General features: G+C 44.7%; 1 protein-coding gene and 1 non-coding gene across 2 annotated transcripts in view; both read left to right on the forward strand.

Annotated features, from left to right (window-relative positions):
* The window catches only part of Wdr88 (WD repeat domain 88), a 38,691-nt gene extending 35,175 nt beyond the window's left edge, over positions 1-3,516 (forward strand). The window contains exons 10-11 of the mRNA XM_021168397.2: positions 810-902; positions 3,172-3,516. Coding sequence (XP_021024056.2) covers positions 810-902; positions 3,172-3,330 — 252 coding nt within the window. The 3' untranslated portion in view covers positions 3,331-3,516. The remainder of the gene's footprint in view (positions 1-809; positions 903-3,171) is intronic.
* Positions 3,517-4,885: 1,369 nt separating this feature from the next.
* Positions 4,886-4,959, forward strand: Trnat-agu (transfer RNA threonine (anticodon AGU)). The gene has a single exon. It is a non-coding gene; the product is annotated as a tRNA-Thr (tRNA).
* The last annotated feature ends 16,798 nt before the right edge of the window (positions 4,960-21,757 follow it).

Raw genomic sequence — 21,757 nt, forward strand, 5'->3', positions numbered from 1 at the left:
AATAATGGAGCAAGGGATACCACAAGTCGTTCCCAAACTGACTGATGGAAGGTCACGGATAACAGGGAGGCCTCGACTACAGGCCTTAGCTCCTGTCTGGCAGCACTTAGCTTTTTGGTTGATAGAAGTGAGGTGTCCGTTTGTACATTCCAAAAGACTGACTTTACAGCCACAGAGACGGTAGATGACATCAGAGGTGGGTCATGGAGGGCTCTCAGAGGTGTGAGAGATGCCATGATGATCTGGCTCTGGACTTGCAACATTCCAACCTCTCCAAGTCCTTTGAGGTCTAATCAGTTAATGAGCCTTGCAGAAGGCTTAGTGGAAGGTGTGGTTTTTGTTATTTGTTTTTCCAGGAACTTCTGTTCATTCTCAGCCTGCACTATTTGCCTTCCAGGAACGCTGGATACATAAAATTTATAGCCTGCAGCCTTTTCAGACGGGCTTCTTTTGCTCAACAATATATGTTTTGTATCTCTATGTGCTTTGGACGTTTGGCAGCTCATCTGTTCTGAACCCGGAATGCTATCCCATGGCACAGCTGCACCACAGGTCTTCATGTAGCCCAGGCTGGCCCTGAACTCCGATCCTCCTGCCTCTGCTTCTCATGTTCTGGGGTTACAGGCATGTGCCATCATACCTGGCTTCTGTGATGCCAGGGAACAGAGAATTTGATACTCTACCGCTGAGCTACCCACAGCCTTCATAGTGGTTTGGTTTGGGTTTTCTGTTTTTGTTTGTTTGTTTTTGTTTTGTTTTCCTGTCTGTCTGTTTTTGTGACTCCTGGCTTACTGTTTAACTTGTTTTAGGACAGCTCCATGAGACTATGGAATATTGAAGAAATTGACAAAATTCCTTTGGTTTCTGAAAACAAAAAGGCCATGGGATTAAAGGTCAGGCAGGTTGGTATTAGGTTGAAGCTAAGCCCAGTCATCTTCCACCCATCTTCACCAATTCAGCTTATTTCCTGAGTGAACATTATTGGACCCCTGGGGATCTCAGCCTTGTGGGAACTCAAGTCCTAAAAGATGAGACCAGTGCATAGATACAGGAAAATGGTCCCATGGTGAGTGACATGAGAAGAAGACAAACACGGGGGAGGAAAGGGTGTGTGTTGGGGGTCTTTATGTTATTTATTTTGTTCTCTGAGACGGGTTTTCGATACATATCCTAGGCTGGCCTGAAACTGTTTATTGTTCTGAGTGCTGGGCTTGTAAGTGTGCATACAACTTATTTGCTTGTTTGTTAATTGTAGGATAGAACACAAGGCTTTTCACATCCTAGGCTAACACTCTCCCATTGAACTAACCTCTATGATTATTTCATTTTACTTAAGATTTATTTTATTTTATTTTGGAGATAGCATCTCATTGTGTAGCCCTGGCTGGCCTGGGCCTAGCAATGTAAAGCAGGCCAGCCTAGAATTCCACCTGCCTCCATCTTCTGAGTGCTGGGAGTAAAGGTGTGCTTCCTGCCTGCTGTGTGTGTGTGTGTGTGCTCACGTGTGAGTGTGTATGTACTTGTGTGTGTGTTTATGTGTGAGTGTGTGTGTCTCTGTGTGTATGTGTGTGTGTGAGTGTGTGTATATGTATCTGTGGAGTGTGTATGTGTATATGTGTCTGTGGAGTGTGTGCGTGTGTTTGTGAGTGTTTGTGTATGTATGTGTGCAAATGAGTTATGTGAATGCGGAGCCCCAGCAGTTGGAGCTATAGGCAGTTGTGAAACATCCTTTGGAAGAATAGAAAGGGCTCTTAACGTGTGTGTGTGTGTGTGTCTGTGTGTGTGTGTGTGCTGGGATTCCCTGAGAGGCCTCTGACATGGCCTGAGAGTCCCCGCCTCAATCACTGGCTTGCTAGTTGGTCACAATGGGAGATCGGAGAGTATCCGTATGTGCTGGGAGGTGCTTGAACCAGAAAGAGACTCAGAGTGGAAGAGGATACTCAGATCCCACATCATTGAAATTTTTGTCCGGAGCTGAGCAAGGTGGCTCCCTCTTGTAAGTACAACACGCAGAAGCTTGAGGCAGAAGGATTATATGTGTAGGAATTAAACCCAGGCCCTTGAATGTGTTAGGCCACTGAGCTACATTCCCCCATAACCCCCTGTGTGTGTGTCTCTCTGTGTGTGTGTGTGTGTGTGTGTACATGTGCAAGCATGCTTACGTGCGAGAGTGTATGCATGAGAAGGTGGGGGAGAACAGCCTATAAGATGTAGTGAGGCACTATGTCCAAAATCTAAATAATAATTAAACAGGGGCTAGAAAGATGGCCTAGTGGCTTGGGGCCCCTGCTGCTCCTACAGAGGACACAGATTGGATTCTAGCACCAACACAGTGGCTCATAACCAGTCCCAGGGGGATCTGATGGCATTTAAAAACAAACAACAAATAAATGATAAACAAGCACTCTGTTTATTTCAGCAAACTTGTCTGCTAGCCAGGTGGCACATAGCTATAATACTAGCTATTCAGAATGTTGAGGCAAAGGATTTAAGTTTAAGGCCTGCCTGAGATATTGAGAGCCTGTCTCAAAATAAAACACACATATATATGTTCTCCCCCACTTTCTCATGCATACACTCTCGCACGTACGCATGCTTGCACATGTACACACACACACACACAGACAGACACACACACACAGACACACACACACACAGACACACAGACACACACACAGGGGGTTATGGGGGAATGTAGCTCAGTGGCCTAACACATTCAAGGGCCTGGGTTTAATTCCTACAACTGAAAAACAAAAACAAATCCTTATCTACTTGCCTTGCTTCTTTCTAACTCTCTGCTCTGTAAGTCAGCTGTCCTCAGAGTATCAAGGATTTAGATCACTCCTTGGGTCCCACAGTTCCACTCTGGGCCACTTTGTACAGAGAACACTTGACAAGGGCTGGACACAACCCTGTCTTCCTCCTCGCAAGCACATGGCTACATGAGGTCCAGCCCTGGGTATCCTCCTAGCTTTGGAGGGAAAGGCTGGGCAGTAACCCATGTCTGATGCTCCCTGTCTTCCTGGGCAGTTTGTGGGGTGAGAGACTCCAGAGAGGGAAGGACTTGCCTTGGATGCATCCAGGCTGGCGGGTGGTGGGGAATGGGATTCCACAGCTTGATCTCCTCTGACCTGCACATCGTTTCTGTTTCTTGAAAATGCCCCACCACAGTGCAGGAACTGTGACCAGCTTTTCTCCACCTTAGAAAGTGACCTCCATTCCCAACTATCCAGCATGTGTCTGTTCTGCCGGAGAGAGGAGAAGTGCTTACTGCCTAGTTCTTCGTCATCATCTTCGTCGTCATTGTCACTGGAGAAGACTGACAGCTGATGGCCGCTGAGCCCTTTTGAGTACTGGTGCACGGGCCACCTGTTGTACGTTGTGCAATGTTCTTCAGGGAGGGCTCTGCTCTGAGTTCCGTCCCAGCAGAATGCACTCATCAGACTGAGGCAGGGACCAGGCCCTGACTGGACTCTCAGAATGTTGCTGCCTCTTTGCCCACCACAGAGTCCTTCAGAGGCGAGCACTGTTAGTTTGAATATAGAATAAATCTAGAGTCTTCTGGAAAACAAGTGTGTGTGTGTGTGTGTGTGTGGGGAATTGTAGAGGCAGTTTTTCTATTTCTAAGCTTTATAACCTGGTGTTCATCTATCTCATTTGGACCACTGGGACTGGCGTGTGCACTCCATGAACATGCTTGCTAAGGGAATATGATGCACAGGGGCAAGGCATTGTGACTGCTGTGGTTTGAATGTGGTTTCTCCCTTCCAGGCTCAAGAGCTAGGAGCTCGGTCCTCTATGTAATGGCGCTTAAGGGTCTTCTCTGGTAGCAGTTTCCATCCTCCTTATGTGCTTGGGTGTTTTGCCTCTATGTATGTATGTATGTATGTATGTATGCATGCATGTGCCTCTCATGTACGCAGTGCCCACAGAGTCCAAAAGATGACGATAGATTTCCTAGAACAGACGGTTTTGAGCTGCCATGTGGGTGCTGGGAATTGACCCTTGGGCCTTCTTAACCACTGAGCTATCTCTTCATCCCACCCGTAGGTACTTTGGAGGCCTCTTTCTTCACTAAGATAATGGTGAGTGTATTCGTCATCACCTTAGCTCTAGGGATGATTAGAATGCTTGTACCCACACCTGCCTTCCTTGATGACGGACATCTAGGTTATTACGTTTCTGTGCAGGTAGCATTTATTTTTGCATAGATCAGTTCAGCAAATGAAGTCTCCTGCTGGAGTAAAACCAGAGGAATGTATCAGTAAGTAGTGTTGCTTGATTTTGTTGTCAGAGGGACGGTTGGCATGGCAACCCCAGACTGATTAGGGCAAACCTAAATGGGGAGGGCCAGGACTTGAGCACACATCCTGTAGGTTTTTCGAATCGCCCATAGCCCCGCTCAGGATCTCTCTCTCTTTCTCCCCCCCCCCCCCATCCCTCTCTCTCCCTCCACCCCCCCTCTCGCTGGTTCCAAAGGAAGGAGTCCAGAAGTTATGGGCCTGGGCTGGCAAGGATGGCCGCAGTTCACTTGAGATGACATCCAAGAGACTAAGCAGCCGGGCACTGGGAGGTTCTGGGGGATTTCTGGGGCAGCTGGGGGCTCCGCTGAAATTCCCAGAGTCTCAGCCGACGAACTCTCACGACTGGCGGAAGAAGTTCAAAAAGTGGTGCTATTGTGGCTCGGAAACCAAGGCCGTCGCACGGTGCCCACTCCGCAAAGCCTATTTAAATCTCCAGTGTTCCTTTGGGCTTCGGAAGTCTGTTTCCGCGAGGAGCTGCACTGCGCATGCGCTCCGCTGCCAGCACGGAAATGTGTACGCATGAGCAAAGCTCATGAGGTCACTAGAAATGGGAACTGGTTTCTCGCACTGGCCGTGCGGGCGGCGCCGTGGCTTAGTTGGTTAAAGCGCCTGTCTAGTAAACAGGAGATCCTGGGTTCGAATCCCAGCGGTGCCTCAGCCTGAGCGCTTGCGCTCTACTTTTTTTTCTTTTTTGCACGACCCTTTTTGTTTTGCGAGCGCTCTCACAGAGCAGTTCCTCTGTCAGCGCGGAAGACATTTTAGCTGAAGACGTTGTCGTGTTCCCTGCTAGCCTTTGCCTCTTGAGGTCGGCCAAATCGCTGTCCCCTGAGTGCTTCCACAGGGATGACAAGTCTCCACAGCCTCTTGGCTTCGCTGAGCATTGCTCTTGGCTTCGCTGAGCACTGCAAAGCATGCTGATTTTTCCTCCCGGAATCCGCGCAGTGGGTAGCAACAGTCTGCATACTGAGGACAGCTTGGCGAGGCCAAGTGAAGTCCCAAAATGGAGGTCTGTAGCATCAAATCCGATCGTCAGTCTACGTCTACAGCATGCATAAAAATCCAAATGGCTAGGTGCTCCAGTGTGGGGCCCGATTCTAAGGCCTGGGCTGTGGTTGCCAAGAGCACAGGCACATGGGAACTCCTTGAGAGCATTTGCGTCCAGGGCTTTGGAAGGTGGGGGAGACTTTGAAGTTTTAAAGAATATTCCCCGGGGATACACCTAAATCCAAACAAAACTCAGAACGATAAACCCAGTGAGCTTTAGAAAATGCATGTGAGGCCGTGTTCCTAATGCAGATACTTTGACTCACAATTGAAGTTACAACCTTATAAACCATTTAAAGCCATCTTAAGGACTGGTGAGACCGCTCAGTGGATAAATGGTTCAATTCCTGGGTCTAACAGGGTGGAAGATGAGAACTGACCTTTGAAAACTGTCCTCCGGCCTGTGGGTCCACATGTACGCCACGGCTCACGTATGAGCACAAATGTGTTCACAACAAATAGGTAAATGCAATAGAAAAAAAAATGTCCTAAGCTGAAAAGAGGAAAAGAACGTACTTTCATTAACCCACACAGTGGGCTTTTGGTTAGATAAGGCAGCACAGGAGATTGCACAGTGCGGTGGGGGGATATGTCAGCGCCGCCGCTCTCAGGCTTATATGAGAGGTTGTGGGGCTTCTTTCTAGCTGGGGAAAAGACGGAAATTTAAGAATACTGACTTCGTCTTGACCACTATGGTTAAGTTGACAATTTGAGTTGTGTAAAATTTGCTTGTCCCAGAGGCAATTCTTTCTGCTTCTCCTACGGGTCTGGGTGGGTTGTTTGTTTGTTTGTTTGTTTTGATCAGTTCCTGTCCTTTGCAACTTGGTTTTTTTGGTTGACACTGCCAACGAAAGTGTGAGGGATAGTCCCACACTTTACAAAGGCATCAGGTCTATTCAGCTGCATCCAGTTACTGAAGGCTTTATTGGAAAGCACTCTCGAGTCTTCTTGGGGCTAAGTTCTAGCTCCTCTCTATCGGTCCTGGGGTTTGGAGTACTTGCCTGTTGGATGCCTGTTTATGGTGAAACGAAATTCTCCTAGGATCATGTGATCAGCGTGGTCCACCCTGGTGGCATTATTTGGGAGGAGACTTTGGGAGGTGGGGTCTAGCAGAGGGCTGTAGGTCAGTGGGTCAGCTACCTTATCCTGCTCTCATTCCCTCTCTCTCCTCCTCCCCATCTCCCTCTCAACCATGAACCGACATGCCTGAATTGTACTCTTAATCCTCTTTTTAAGTAATTGCGGATGCTTCTCTACAGTAGTAAAAAGCTAAGTGGAGACCAGTCGATGATGTTGGTTGGCTCTTGGGTCTGAGGGAGGCTCTGCTCTAAAGGAACAGCTGCACAGGGACAGAAGGCCTGGAAGTCATCTGATTGGCTGAACATTCCCGCCACCCCACCCCACTCCCGGCAGTAAGCAAAGCCAGAAATGAGAATCAGGCCCTTATTAACCTACCTTGTCTCTGCTCCTTAAAAACCTACACAGGTCTTCCTGCCTCAGAGCCTTTGAATTTAGGGTGGTGGGGGCTCGGAATGCTGCTTCCCGGGTAGTCTATGGGGAAACCCATCCCATCAGAGATCTTTCAGTCAGTGTGTCATTTCTCTGGAAGAACTCCTGTCACCATCTTTGGCCCAGCCCCTCCAAGGCTCCCAATGCAGCCTCTTGTTTATTCCTTTCCCGTGGCTCTTTATATTGCTACCCACAACAACACATCACGAATGGGAAGAGCTACAGCAGTGCTTCTGTGAGAACTTACCCGAAAGAACTTTGTAAAAATGTAAAACAATGTTTTACTTCCAACTGATTTTTGGTTTATGTTGTAAATAGTTTTTGTAAAAGTGTTGTTAGTGTCAAAATGTATTTGGTTTATCACGGTTAGTTTTTTTTTTTTTAATTTTTTTATTAGGTATTTTCCTCAATTACATTTCCAATGCTATCCAAAAAGTCCCCAATACACTCCCCCCCCCCCAGTCCCATACTCACCCACTCCCACTTTTTGGCCCTGGCATTCCCCTGTACTGGGGCATATAAAGTTGGCAAGTCCAATGGGCCTCTCTTTCCAGTGATGGCCGACTAGGCCATCTTTTGATACAAATGCAGCTAGAGTCAAGAGCTCTGGGGTACTGGTTAGTTCATAATAATGTTCCACCTATGGGGTTGCAGTTCCCTTTAGCTCCTTGGGTACTTTCTCTAGCTCCTCCATTGGGGGCCCTGTGATCCATCCAATAGCTGACTGTGAGCATCCACTTCTGTGTTTGCTAGGCCCCCGGCATTGTCTCACAAGAGACAGCTTTATCTGGGTCCTTTCAGCAAAATCTTGCTAGTGTATGCAATGGTGTCAGCGTTTGGAAGCTGATTATGGGATGGATCCCTGGATATGGCAGGCTTTAGATGGTCCATCCTTTCTTCACAGCTCCAAACTTTATCTCTGTAACTCTTTCCATGGGTGTTTTGTTCCCAATTCCAAGAAGGGGCACAGTGTCCACACTTTGGTCTTCGTTCTTCTTGAGTTTCATGCGTTTAACAAATTGTATCTTATATCTTGGGTATCCTAAGTTTTGGGGCTAATATTCACTTATCAGTGAGTACATATTGTGTGAGTTCCTTTGTGAATATGTTACCTCACTCAGGATGATGCCCTCCAGATCCATCCATTTGCCTAGGAATTTCATAAATTCATTCCTTTTAATAGCTGAGTAGTACTCCATTGTGTAAATGTACCACATTTTCTGTATCCATTCCTCTGTTGAGGGGCATCTGGGTTCTTTCCAGCTTCTGGCTATTATAAATAAGGCTGCTATGAACATAGTGGAGCATGTGTCCTTCTTACCGGTTGGAACATCTTCTGGATATATGCCCAGGAGAGGTATTGCTGGATCCTCTGGTAGTATTATGTCCAATTTTCTGAGGAACCGCCAAACTGATTTCCAGAGTGGTTGTACCAGTTTGCAATCCCACCAACAATGAAGGAGTGTTCCGGAGTGTTCCTCTTTCTCCACATCCTCGCCAGCATCTGCTGTCACCTGAATTTTTGATCTTAGCCATTCTGACTGGTGTGAGGTGGAATCTCAGGGTTGTTTTGAGTTGCATTTCCCTGATGATTAAGGATGTTGAACATTTTTTCAGGTGCTTCTCTGCCATTCGGTATTCCTCAGGTGAGAATTCTTTGTTTAGCTCTGAGCCTCATTTTTTAATGGGGTTATTTGATTTTCTGGAGTCCACCTTCTTGAGTTCTTTATATATATTGGATATTAGTCCCCTATCTGATTTAGGATAGGTAAAGATCCTTTCCCAATCTGTTGGTGGTCTTTTTGTCTTATTGACGGTGTCTTTTGCCTTGCAGAAGCTTTGCAACTTTATGAGGTCCCATTTATCGATTCTCGATCTTATAGCACAAGCCTTTGCTGTTCTATTCAGGAATTTTTCCCCTGTACCCATATCTTCGAGGCTTTTCCCTACTTTCTCCTCTATAAGTTTCAGTGTCTCTGGTTTTATGTGGAGTTCCTTAATCCACTTAGATTTGACCTTAGTACAAGGAGATAGGAATGGATCAATTCACATTCTTCTACATGATAACCACCAGTTGTGCCAGCACCATTTGTTGAAAATGCTGTCTTTTTTCCACTGGATGGTTTTTGCTCCCTTGTCAAAGATCAAGTGACCATAGGTATGTGGGTTGATCTCAGGGTCTTCAATTCTGTTCCATTGGTCTACTTGTCTGTCATTATACCAGTACCATGCAGTTTTTTATCACAATTGCTCTGTAGTACAGCTTTAGGTCAGTCATGGTGATTCCACCAGAGGTTCTTTTATCCTTGAGAAGAGTTTTTGCTATCCTAGGTTTTTTGTTGTTCCAGATGAATTTGCAGATTGCCCTTTCTAATTCGTTGAAGAATTGATTTGGAATTTTGATGGGGATTGCATTGAATCTGTAGATTGCTTTTGGTAAGATAGCCATTTTTACAATGTTGATCCTGCCAATCCATGAGCATGGGAGGTCTTTCCATCTTCTGAGATCTTCTTTAATTTCTTTCTTCAGGGACTTGAAGTTCTTGTCATACAGATCTTTCACTTCCTTAGTTAGAGTCACGCCAAGGTATTTTATATTGTTTGTGACTATTGAGAAGGGTGTTGTTTCCCTAATTTCCTTCTCTGCCTGTTTATCCTTTGTGTACAGAAAGGCCATTGATTTGCTTGAGTTAATTTTATATCCAGCTACTTCACCGAAGCTATTTATCAGGCTTAGGAGTTCTCTGGTGGAATTTTTAGGGTCACTTATGTATACTATCATATCATCTGCAAAAAGTGATATTTTGACTTCTTCTTTTCCAATTTGTATCCCCTTGATCTCCTTTTGTTGTCTAATTGCTCTGGCTAGGACTTCAAGTACAATGTTGAATAGGTAGGGAGAGAGTGGGCAGCCTTGTCTAGTCCCCGATTTTAGTGGGATTTCTTCCAGCTTCTCACCATTTACTTTGATGTTGGCTACTAGTTTGCTGTATATTGCTTTTATCATGGTTAGGTATGGGCCTTGAATTCCTGATCTTTCCAAGACTTTTATCATGAATGGGTGTTGGATTTTGTCAAATGCTTTTTCAGCATCTAACGAGATGATCATGTGGTTTTTGTCTTTGAGTTTGTTTATATAATGGATTACATTGATGGATTTTTGTATATTGAACCATCCTTGCACCCCTGGGATGAAACCTACTTGGTCAGGATGGATGATTGTTTTGATGTGTTCTTGAATTCGGTTAGCGAGAACTTTATTGAGGATTTTTGCATCAATATTCATAAGGGAAATTGGTCTGAAGTTCTCTATCTTTGTTGGGTCTTTATGTGGTTTAGGTATCAGAGTAATTGTGGCTTCATAGAATGAGTTGGGTAGAGTACCTTCTGATTCTATTTTGTGGAATAGTTTGTGAAGCACTGGGATTAGATCTTCTTTGAAGGTTTGATAGAACTCTGCACTAAACCCTGGGCTTTTTTTGGTTTTTTGGTTGGGAGACTATTAATGACTGCTTCTATTTCTTTAGGGGATATGGGACTGTTTAGATCATTAACCTGATCTTGATTTAACTTTGGTACCTGGTATCTGTCTAGAAACTTGTCCATTTCATCCAGGTTCTCCAGTTTTGTTGAGTATAGCCTTTTGTAGAAGGATCTGATGGTGTTTTGGATTTCTTCAGGGTCTGTTGTTATGTCTCCCTTTTCATTTCTGATTTTGTTAATTAGATTACTTTCCCTATGCCCTCTAGTGAGTCTGGCTAAGGGTTTATCTATCTTGTTGATTTTCTCAAGAACCAGCTCCTCGATTGGTTGATTCTTTGAATTGTTCTTCTTGTTTCCACTTGGTTGATTTCACCCCTGAGTTTGATTATTTCTTGCCGTCTACTCCTCTTGGGTGAATTTGCTTCCTTTTGTTCTAGAGCTTTTAGGTGTGTTGTCAAGCTGCTAATGTGTGCTCTCTCTAGTTTCTTTTTGGAGGCACTCAGAGCTATGAGTTTTCCTCTTAGAAATGCTTTCAATGTGTCCCATAAGTTTGGGTATGTTGTGGCTTCATTTTCATTAAACTCCAGAAAGTCCTTAATTTCTTTCTTTATTCCTTCCTTGACCAAGGTATCATTGAGAAGAGTGTTGTTTAGTTTCCACGTGTGTGTTGGCTTTCTATTATTTATTTTGTTATTGAAGATCAGTCTTAGTCCATGGTGATCTGATAAGATGCATGGGACAATTTCAATATTTTTGTATATGTTGAGGCTTGTTTTGTGACCAATTATGTGGTCAATTTTGGAGAAGGTACCGTGAGGTGCTGAGAAGAAGGTATATCCTTTTGTTTTAGGATAAAATGTTTTGTAGATATCTGTCAGATCCATTTGTTTCATAACCTCTGTTAGTTTCACTGTGTCCCTGTTTAGTTTCTGCCTCCATGATCTCTCCATTGGTGAAAGCGGTGTGTTGAAGTCTCCCACTATTATTGTGTGAGGTGCAATGTGTGCTTTGAGCTTTACTAAAGTATCTTTAATGAATGTGGCTGCCCTTGTATTTGGAGCATAGATATTCAGAATTGAGAGTTCCTCTTGGAGGATTTTACCTTTGATGAGTATGAAGTGCCCCTCCTTGTCTTTTTTGATTATTTTGGGTTGGAAGTCGATTTTGTTAGATATTAAAATGGCTACTCCAGCTTGTTTCTTCCTACCATTTGCTTGGAAAATTGTTTTCCAGCCTTTCATTCTGAGGTAGTGTCTATCTTTTTCTCTGAGATGAGTTTCCTGTAAGCAGCAAAATGTTGGGTCCTGTTTCTGTAGCCAGTCTGTTAGTCTATGTCTTTTTATTGGGGAGTTGAGTCCATTGATATTAAGAGATATTAGGGAGAAGTAATTGTTGCTTCCTTTTATTTTTGTTGTTAGAGTTGGTGTTCTGTTCTTGTGGCTGTCTTCTTTTAGGTTTGTTGAGGGATTACCTTCTTGCTTTTTCTAGGATGTGGTTTCCGTCCTTGTATTGTTTTTTTTCTGTTATTATCCTTTGAAGGGCTGGATTCGTGGAAAGATAATGTGTGAATTTGGTTTTGTCGTGGAATACTTTGGTTTCTCCATCTATGGTAATTAAGAGTTTGGCTGGGTATAGTAGCCTGGGCTGGAAATTGTGTTCTCTTAGTTTCTGTATAACATCTGCCCAGGCCCTTCTGGCTTTCATAGTCTCTGGTGAAAAATCTGGTGTAATTCTGATAGGCTTGCCTTTATATGTTACTTGACCTTTTTCCCTTACTGCTTTTAGTATTCTATCTTTATTTAGTGCATTTGTTGTTCTGATTATTATGTGTCGGAAGGAATTTCTTTTCTGGTCCAGTCTATTTGGAGTTCTGTAAGCTTCTTATATGTTCATGGGCATCTCTTTCTTTAGGTTTGGGAAGTTTTCTTCTATAATTTTGTTGAAGATATTTGCTGGTCCTTTGAGTTGAAAATCTTCATTCTCATCTACTCCTATTATCTGTAGGTTTGGTCTTCTCATTTTGTCCTGGATTTCCTGGATGTTTTGAGTTAGGATCTTTTTGGATTTTGTATTTTCTTTGATTGTCGTGCCGATGTTCTCTATGGAGTCTTCTGCACCTGAGATTCTCTCTTCCATCTCTTGTATTCTGTTGCTGATGCTTGCATCTATGGTTCCAGATTTCTTTCCTAGGGTTTCTATCTCCAGCGTTGCCTCAATTTGGGTTTTCTTCATTGTCTCTACTTCCCTTTTTAGGTCTTGGATGGTTTTATTCAATTCCATCACCTGTTTGGTCTGGTTTTCCTGCAATTCTTTAAGGGATTTTTGTGCTTCCTCTTTAATGTCTTCTACCTGTTTAGCAGTGTTCTCCTGTATTTCTTTAAGTGTGTTATTAAAGTCCTTCTTGATGTCCTCTACCATCATCATGAGATATGCTTTTAGATCCGGGTCTAGCTTCTCCGGTGTGTTGGGGTGCCCTGGACTGGGCGAAGTGGGAGTGCTGGGTTCTGATGATGGTGAGTGGTCTTGGTTTCTGTTAGTAAGATTATTACGTTTACCTTTCGCCATCTGGTAATCTCTGGGGTTAGTTGTTATGGTTGTCTCTGTTTAAAGATTGGAGCAGACGCTGTGTTCTATTCACCAGAAGTCTTAAGATCCTGTGGCGGGTGTTGTGGGTAGCTGGTGGGTGTCAGCTGACCCTGCGCCCTAGCTACCCAGGTGCTGGTCAGACCGGAAGAGGCTTGTGGCCCTACTCAGGCTGGTTTTCTTCCTCCCCAACCAAAGCAGTCTCAGGTCCTGCGGGAGATTGGACTGGAGCAGAAGCTGTGTTCCACTCACCAGAAATCTTAAGATCCTGTGGCGGGTGTCATGGGTAGCTGGCGGGTGTCAGCTGACCCCGAGCCCCAGCCACCCCAGTGCTGGTCAGATAGGAAGAGCCACGGTTAGTTTTAAAATCAATACTTGTTTTTTTCTTTCAGATTTAACTTCTAGTGCTTGGAGTTTTAACTTTGCCGTGATGATAATGGAATGATGCTCTGAAACTATAAGCTAGCCCCAATTAAATGTCTTCCTTTATAAGAGTTGCCTCTTGCCGGGTGTGGTGGCGCACGCCTTTAGTCCCAGCACTTGGGAGGCAGATTTTTGAGTTTGAGGCCAGCCTGGTCTACAGAGTGAGTTCCAGGACAGCCAGGGCTATACAGAGAAACCCTGTCTCGAAAAAACCAAAAACCAAAAACCAAACAACAAAAACAAAAAACAAACAAACCCCCCTTCCCCCCAAGAGTTCCTTCTCTTCACAACAAAGGAAACCCTAATGAAGACAAAAGTTGGTACCAGGAGTGGGGTATTGCTCTGCGAGGCCTGACCATGCTTTTGCTTGGAGGAATGTGGATTTGGGAACTTTGGATTAGGAAAGCAGTTGAACTTTTTAAGTGGGGCTTAATGCACCATCCTAGAAGGAGCATGGAAGACAGGTGCGCTGAGGATGATTTGAATTTGGGGGCCTGGCTTAAGAGGTTTCAGAGGAGAAGAATTTTAGTATGTGGCCTAGAGACTGTTCTTATGATATCTTGTCAAAGAATATGACTGCCTTTTCCCCTTTTCTGAAAAGTCTGCCTGAGGCTAAACTGAAGAGTTTTGGTTAGTTAAGTTGGCAGAGGAAATTTCAAAAAAATCCTAGTCTTGACTCTGTCCTGTGGTTATTAGTGTTCACTCTTATGAAGATCTGTAATGAAAAAGAGCAAGCTGAGCAAAGTCAGCTACAAAATGTGCAGTATGTGGGGAAGAGAGGAACCAGGAAGTGGAACGAAGTGAAGTCCTACGCTTAAGGAGATAAACAGAGTAAAGAAAAACCTGATGTTAAATGAAATAAAGGCAAGGTCCCACCCAACTATGTTTCCAACCTGTAAAAAAGGAACTAAAGAGCTAGTTTCAGAACAGCCAAGTTTAGGCAGCAAAGGAAACCATTGAAAACAGAAAGTTGGAGAAGATGTAATTGAATGAAGGGGTAGGGGCATGTTCCAGCCCCAGCAAGCAGCAGAACTTGCCAGCTTCAGCCACATGGTTCTGGCTTTATAATCAAGGATAGAAGAAGTCGTTATGGAATCTCTGTGACTAAGGAAAGCCTCTGAGGCCAGGCACATGTCAGGGGTGGCCTGTCATGGAGGCCCAGAGAGGCCACTGTGTGAAGCTGTAAAGATGAAACCTGGATTGCCTTGGAGACCCCAAGATATTAGAGATGCCAGAGTCATGTGATACCTGCCAGGAGAGCTGCTAACAGGGTATGGAACCAGCCTAAGAGAGAGACGTGTGTGGCAGGCAACAAAGCCGAAAGGAGTTGGGGATCTGAAGAGCGCTTTGGCATCAGACACGGAGATGCAGCAGGTTTCAGAGTCTGCCCAGCTGGTTTTCAGTCTTCCTTTGGTCCAGTGTTTCCTCACAGTGCTCCCTCCTCCATTTGGAATGGTGATATATATCCTGTGCTGTTATATATTGGAAGTATGCGACTATGGTTTAGATTTTATAGGGGATTACAGTTAGAAGATTGCATGAGACTCAGAAGAAATTTTGAATTTTCACAGGGTTGAGACTGTTATAGACCATGGGGACTTTTGCAGTTGGACTAAACACAGTTTGCATTATAATATGGATACACACACATGCACACACACACACACAGACACACACAGACACACACAGACACACACACACACACACACACACACACACACACACACACATATATATATATATATATACGTACATATATATACATATATATAACATATATATCAGGAAGTGTAATGTAGTAGTTTGAATAAAACTGGCCCCTATAGGCACATAGTGACACTATTAGGAGGTGTGGCTTTGTTGGAGGAAGCATGTCTCAGTCTCTCCTTGCTGCCTGCTGATCTGGATGTTGAACTCTCAGCTCCTTCTCCAGCACCATGTCTGCCTGTACACTGATCTGTTCCCCACCATGACGATATTGGACTAAACCCCTGAAACTGCAAGCCAGCCCCAATGAAATGTTTTCCTTTATAAAAGTTGCCATGGTCACGGTGTCTCTTCACAACAACAAAATCCAAACTAAGATAGTAATTTAAAAAAGATTTTTAAGAGATTTTAAAAAGATTTTCATGTTTGTGAGTGTCTGTATTTTGTTATCCATGTGTGTGCAGTACCCACGGAGGCCAGAAGAGGGGGCCAGTGTGGTGAAAATGGAACCCTGGTCCTCTTCAGGAGCAGCAACTGCTTTTAACTACGGAGCCATCTTTCCAGCCCATAGAAAACTTTGAGACTCCTGTGCTAAAACACTTGAGAATCGTTGTTTAAATTCAAAGACTTTTAAAAATATTTGTTTTATTACATTAGTGTGAGTTGCACATGTGTGTGCAGTCTGACATGGTCTGATACATGGTATGGCATGGTTAGCAACAACAGTGTCTTTTGTCAGTGGAAAACAGTGGGCACGTTTATCAGACAGCTTTAAGACCCTGTAAGTTTAGTTTTCATTGTGGTAAGAGACATATAACATGAAATGTACTATTTTAATCATTTTTTCACACTGTGCTGGGAATCAAATGATAGACAAGAACGTCACCACTGAGCTATTGAGCTCCGTTGGGGACTTCTAACATTCGGATTGAGCCACGCCCCCAGCCCCTCCCTGGGGGATTCTAGGCAGGGGCTCTACCACTGAGCCACGCCCCCAGCCCTCACTGGGGGATTCTACGCAGGCGCTGCTCTACCATTGAATCACAGCCCCAGCACCTTACTGGGGGATCTACCACCGAGTCACCCTTCTAGTAAATCTTCTTTGGAGAGCTTCCTTGGCTCAGCTTCTGAACATACAGCTTAGGATGGCTGCAGGTGAGAGCTGTCAAACAAGCCCTGGGGGCCACATGTCAGCTCCACTTGCCCCAAAGAAAGCAAAAGGAAGAGGGAGTTGAAAGGGGAAAAGGAACTCAGTGAGCAAAGCTGTGGTGGGCAGGAGAGAAGCTTGCACGTCTGCCCTTCTTCAGAGGCCCTGATGAGCAGAGCAGCAAGGGGAGCAGACTGGAAGGTCTGTCAGTCACCGTGTGGTCTGTCTGCTCACTGCCTCGCTTCATCGCCTTGGTTCTGGTTCTGGAAGGCTCTGAGAAGTTCTTACTGCTTGAGGGCACTCACTTGAGAAGACTACCCCTGCCCGGTGGGGTGAGGTGGGATTATCTTTCCAAGAGGGGCCTTTTGGGGGGCAGGGTCTAAGATGGAACACTGTAAGAGCTGAGGGGATGCCTCAGCTTCATTTTTTTGTTTCTTTGTTTCTTTCTCTCACACCTTTGTTTCTTTATGTCTGTCTGTCTGTCTGTCTGTCTGTCTGTCTGTCTGTCTGTGTTTTGAAACCTGGTCTGAAGTCACTATATAGACTTGGCTAATCTCAACTCACAAAGATCCCCCTCTGCCTCCCAAGTGCAGGAGTTAAAGCAGAGATCCGCCACACTGAGAGCCTCAGTTCCTCACCAGGAAGAGGGATGCCATCACTTAGAAATCACCAGTTTTCAGATGGAGACTCCTTAAGTAATTGACATGCAGTTAGGAGTCTGACCCCACATTTTAACACAAAGGAGACAAAATGTGGGCAGAGGGGCCAGGGTTTTACCCTGCCTCATGTTACTGTGCGCCCAAGTCAGGAATTGGTGGAATTTAGCAAAAACAGATTTTAAGTGCTTGTGTTAAGTACACTTTTATGAGAGAATCCAGCCCTGGAGTTGGCCACATGGAGCAAGTTCTTCTAAGGCTGCAGCAGACACCTCGTAGTCTATTTTACAGGGACTCTAAAACCTCTTAGAATGCACAAATAGCAAAATAATGAGCTCCACTCAGCATAACTTATGGTACTGAAGTAAAAATATGAAAAAAAAAAAAAAAAAAGAACAACTGCAAACCTCCCAAAGCTGGTAAAATCCCACCATGCTGGAGGCAAAGGCAGGCACGTCTCTATGAATTTCTATGTACTGGACTCTAGGCTGGCCAGGGCTACATAGGGAAACCCCGTCTTTAAAATAATAACAACAACAAAACAACAACAAAACATCTGGCTATGGTTGTGTACACCTGAAATCCCAGCACTTGAAAGGCAGGAGAACTAGACATTAAGGGTGTGGTGGTTTGAATAGAAAGGACCCCATAGGCTCATATATTTGAATTCTTTTTTTTTTTAAAGATTTATTTATTTATTATATGTAAGTACACTGTAGCTGTCTTCAGACACTCCAGAAGAGGGCGCCAGATCTTGTTACGGATGGTTGTGAGCCACCATGTGGTTGCTGGGATTTGAACTCTGGACCTTCGGAAGAGCAGTCGGGTGCTCTTACCCACTGAGCCATCTCACCAGCCCATATTTGAATTCTTAATCATTAGGGAGTGGCACTACTTGAGAAGGATTAGGAGGTGTGGCCTTGCTGGAGGAAGTGTGTCACTGGAGATGGGCTCTGAGGTCTCAAAAGCCCACACGGAGTCCATTCCTGATGCTCAGGCTCCGTGTAGTGCAGAAGAGAACCTCCTCCTGGCTGCTGTAGAGCTCTCAGCTTCTTCAACAGCATGGCTGTCTGTGTGCTGCCATGTTCGCCGCCATAACGATAGTGGACTAAACTTCTGAAACTGTAAGCCAGCCCCAATTAAATGCTTCCTTTTATAAGAATTGCCATGGTCATGGTGTCTCTTCACTGCAATGGAACACTGACTAAGAGGAGGAGGTATTTCTAAAGATTATCAATGCATAAATACTTATAAAGAGTCAACTTTTAGCTGGGCAGTGGTAGCACATGCCTTTAATCCCAGCACTCCAGAAGTAGAGACAGGTGGAGCTCTATGAGTTCAAATCCAGCCTGGTCTATAGAGTGAGTCGGAGAAACCCTGTCTTAAAAAAACCAAAACCAAACCAAAACAAACAAAAAAAACCAAACAACAACAACAAAATCAACTTTTAGTTTCACAGATATTTCTCTGTTTTTTCAATTATATTGATACCAATTCCTTTGAAAAGTTTTATTATTTATGTATGTGTGTGTGTGATTGTTGTATGTATGCCACAAGTATATAGATGCCAGTGAAAAACTATCAGATGTCATGAACTGGTGTTATAGATTATTATGATCAACCATGATTTGGGGTGGAAACTGGGATTTGAACTCCTGTTCTCTGGAAGACCAGCATGTGCTCTTCCCCACTGAGCCATCCTTCAGGCCCTTTAGAGCTTGTTACATTACCTCAGATGTGATCTATCCTCGTGAGTATTTCTTGTGCACTTGAAAAGAATGAGCATTCTCAGCTGGGCAGTGGTCATGCACACACCCTTAATCACAGCACTCGGGAGGCAGAGGCAGGCGCATCTCTGAGTTCAAGGCCAGCTTGGTCTACAGAAAGAGTTCCAGGACAGCCAGGACTACACAAAGAAACCCTGACTTGAAACTCCCCTGCACAAAAGAAGGAACATTTTCTTGTGTTAGTGGAGAGCAGGTGTTGGATTGTTACTGAAGGTGTGTGTGTGTTATTCTCTTTCTTTGCTATGTTTTTCTCCACCAACTCTAAGTAGAATAATGTGAAAACGTCCAGCTCTGATGGGGGCGGTTGTCAACTCTCCGTGAAGTTCTGTCTCTGTTTTTGCTTCTTACTTTCAAGTTCTGATGATAGGTCATCCATATTGAGCATTGTCTTTTCTCTATACTTTGAGATGTTCATCGTTGAAAATGTCCTTCAGTATCCCCTGGGAACCTCCTTAGCTTTGGCGTCTATACCATCTGATATCAGGATAGATCAGTTTTGTTTCCGATAATATTTGCCCCTGACGTCCCTCTGTCTCCTCCCTCCCGCATCACTGTGGGCTGAACAAAGGGCTTTGTGCATATGGGGCAAGCGCTCTGCCTTTGAACTACATTTCCAGCCAGACAGGAAGGATCTTTCCTCACCCTTTTCTGTGACTTTACCCTATGTATTGCAGTACTTATGAAATGATCTTTTGGGAAGGTATGCGCTGGGGTAAAACATGTCTTCTAGACATGATCGAACCGCTGTACTTATGAACCTACAGAAGTTGTTGCTACCCGTGCAAGATCCATGTTCCAGCACAGAGTGGGAGGGGCTCACCAACCCACAACCCTATCTGAGGATGTATACACAGATTACAGCTGCTGAGAGAGAGAAGGTTAGTTTTCTTTAAGGATGTAGCTGAAAGACCCACAACGTGAGGACTCCCTCACGTTCTGACTCAGGAGAGGCGACACCCCAAAATCACCCACAAGAAACGATCTTGCTGCAACTGCAAGAGGATTTTTATTCGAGAGCGTTCTCGGGCCCATGGTCATACACCACGCAGGGGTAGAGGACCATGGCGCGCTGAGTAGCTGAGTAAGGGGGTATTTAAAGGAAGAAACCACAATTCATGGAGGTGGGGAGGGCGTTGTTGGAAAATACCAAAAATACCAGTTAAGAGTCACAAGGAAGTATAAAGTCACAAGTGTCAGGTTATCTCTCAAGACAGTTTCTAAGAGCCCCTAACAATCTAAGAGCCCCTAAAGATAGCACATTTGCATTGCAGGTTCCAGTAATGGTCAGGGTGCCATTCTTTGAATTGAACCCAGGAAGCAGGTGGGTGGAGGAAGGAATGTCGCTATCTGTTTTATGACCAGTACCTGGAGCACTAAGCCACAAAGGCTACACTCCCAAGCCTGGGCCCAAAAGCCTCGAATTTTGTTTTTACTTTGCTATACTTTTTTAATACTTCTTCATTCCCCACTTCTTCTAGTTAATAGTTCTAATCTTAGAACTAGACACTATCTTCTCCCTGACATAGTTGATCCTTTAGGGCATGGTACTGTTATCTCAAAACTAAAAGCCACACTGCATTAATTCTTGTTTTAATAAAGGTGACTTGCCTATTTAACACACATGGACCTATAATTAAAAGCAGAAGCAAAATCAAAAGGGGTCCCATAAAGGTAGAAAGTAGGGTGGTCAAGAGTACAAGATAAGGGCCTTTCCATCCGAGGCTCAAGGTTTTCTGCGTGGAGATGTCTAGCAGGTCTTCTGGAGCAGGCCTTCTGGAGCTGCTTTTTGCTCGCTGTCTCACTCACTGGAGCACCTTGAGCCTAGAGAACAAAGGCTGGGAAAGCAGCATGTCAGCACTATGTACAGAGGCTATTTTTACCAGTGGAGGGGGCCCCCTGTAGAGTAATTCATAAGGGGGTCAGTCTAAACTGTCCAGGGGTGTTTTTAACCCTGAAGAGCAAAGGGTAGGAGAGTTATCCAATCATTATCGCCAGTCTCCGCTGTCAATTTGGTAAGGGTCTCTTAATGGTTCTATTTATTCTCTCTACCTGTCCTGAGCTTTGGGCCTGCATGTACAATGTAACTTCTAACCGATCTCTAATATCTTGGCCAGTCCCTGATTTACCTGGGCAACAAAGGCAGGTAGGAAAAGCTTCTATCCATCTTGAAACGGTGTCTATAAACACTAACAAGTACTTGTTGCAATATCTAGCTGGCTTAATTTCTGTAAATTCTACCTCGTCATAGCACAGGCCTTGCAGCTTTTGGCTATTTCTTCTGTCAAGTCAGAAAGTCCTGTAACATAGCAGTCAAAGGACCTAACCACACCTTTGAATTTCTTGGCCCCCAGGTGGGTCAGATGATAGTGCTCAGGGGTGTATCTAAAGCTGGTAGGCTCTTTGACTGCCAGGATCATTGTTCCTTGAGTCACCTGTTTGGCGGTTAGATCTGCCATCTGATTTTCTTTAGCCACAGCATCTGAGGTCTTTCTCTGCAGATGTCAACAGCCCTCTTTGTCTGTATATTGCTCCGTACAGTGGCAAAAGCATACCTGCTGTCAGTGTAGACTTTTCTTTTGCCATTTATGGACCTTGTCTCAAAGTCACAAGTTCAGCTTTCTGGGCCGAAGTCCCTTCAGGGAGGCTGCTGGCCTAGATCACTTGCTTTCTGTCCACCACCATACTGCTGTCCCCACCTTCTGCTTACCTTTAACCTCGAGGCTACTGTCATCAGTGTACCAGCTCAAACCCTCAGGCCAAGGCTGATCTGATCCTTCAGATCATTTCAAGTACCAGTTTCTCAGCGCAGTGATGAGTAGGTGCAGTCACGCAGTGGGACAGCAGGTGGAACGAAGCGAAGGTCACTCGTTCAGTCAACAAAAAGTTCTGATGTGTCACAGGAGCATTGGTAGTCATCCATCAGTCAGGGGGCTTTTGGATAATGCTTTCAAGAGCGTGGGATGCCATTACAGCTAGTTACTGTCCCAGAGTGAGCTTATCAGCATCCTTGACAAGCAGATTATGGCAGCAATAGCTTTCAGGCAAGAAAATCACCCACTGGCAACAGGGTGTAACTTCTTGGATAGGTAAGCCACTGGCCTTTTTCAAAGTCCC

The sequence above is a fragment of the Mus caroli genome, unplaced genomic scaffold (genome assembly GCF_978045245.1).
Source record: "Mus caroli unplaced genomic scaffold, Mus_caroli_1 scaffold_8, whole genome shotgun sequence".
NCBI lineage: Eukaryota > Metazoa > Chordata > Mammalia > Rodentia > Muridae > Mus > Mus caroli.